The sequence below is a fragment of the Terrapene carolina genome, unplaced genomic scaffold, assembly GCF_002925995.2.
Source record: "Terrapene carolina triunguis isolate 2854851 unplaced genomic scaffold, T_m_triunguis-2.0 Scaffold21562, whole genome shotgun sequence".
Taxonomy (NCBI): Eukaryota; Metazoa; Chordata; order Testudines; family Emydidae; genus Terrapene; species Terrapene triunguis.
Window position 1 is genome coordinate 1 of NW_020685913.1, and position 995 is coordinate 995.

The following is a 995-nucleotide window of genomic DNA, read 5'->3' on the forward strand; positions in this document are numbered from 1 at the left end:
GAAAAGGGCTATTTTCCAAATCTCCGCCTTCAGGGCGGCTTTTTTCTGGTTGATGATGGGCGAGGCGACAGCAGGCAGGCTAAGCAGGAAGGCGTGTCTCTTCAGGCTCTGCAGCTCCGTCTGCAAAGTTTGTCGCAGGAGTGGGAAATCGTAGCGGTTGGGTTCCCAGCTGGATACGACAAAAACCTGTGGGTGGCCCACTCCTTCAGCTTCTACGCCTCTCCTGCAGTCCTCCCTGATCTGCTGCAGGATCCTCTCCTCGTTGTAGCTGGAGGGACGCTGCCTCCTGGAAGCGTCCAGGTCCATGTCGGCTTTGGAGCGCACAAAGTAGAACCTCTTGCTCATTCTCTGGATCTCACTGACCAGCCTGGCGTGGTCGGAGCGGAAGCGTTGAGAGCCGACGATAATGTAGAACTCAAATCGGCTCAAATTGAGCTGCTTACAGTAGCTGTCTAGAGGGAAAGAGGATGTCCCCACCCCTGGCAGGTCCCAGAGGGTGACGCCTGGGAGGACGGGATCTGGATAAGCCATCGGCTCTGTCATGGTATCGAGCATCCCGGTTTCAGCAGCGCCTTCATCACCAGCATGTAGCCCCCGCATGGCATTGATGAGGGAGGACTTCCCAGAGCCCGACTCCCCCGTGACGGCAATGTTGAGGGTGTGGCTGTTAAACGACTCCAGTGTTCTCTCCTGCACACTAGAAATCGCGTCTGTCAGGCTCCCTTGCTTGACAGCGGCTCTGAACCCATCGAGAGCCATGGTGCTCAGTCTGCGGCAGAGAAGAAGAAACATTTCAGCTCCTAGTTAAGGCTGCGTCTGGAAAATCCTGCACTGACAGCGCAGTGTCAAGCCCCCAAAAGTTAGGAACAGGCACATTTATGGTGGCTCATGCAACCTTAACTCTGCCCCTTGCGTATCCAACCTGTGCACTGAATGAGGCAGGGGCAGTGTGGAAAAAACAGGAGTTGTTTGGTTTTAATCCTTATTTATTATTT

The 995-nt window shown here is 54.6% G+C and overlaps 1 protein-coding gene across 1 annotated transcript; it reads right to left on the reverse strand.

Annotated features, from left to right (window-relative positions):
* Positions 1–6: 6 nt before the first annotated feature.
* Positions 7–792, reverse strand: LOC113408663 (interferon-inducible GTPase 5-like; the record flags this gene model as incomplete). Its single annotated transcript, XM_026662029.1, has 1 exon — positions 7–792. A coding segment is annotated over exon 1 (786 nt), but the record flags the coding sequence as incomplete, so codon positions are not given.
* Between the last annotated feature and the right edge of the window lie 203 nt (positions 793–995).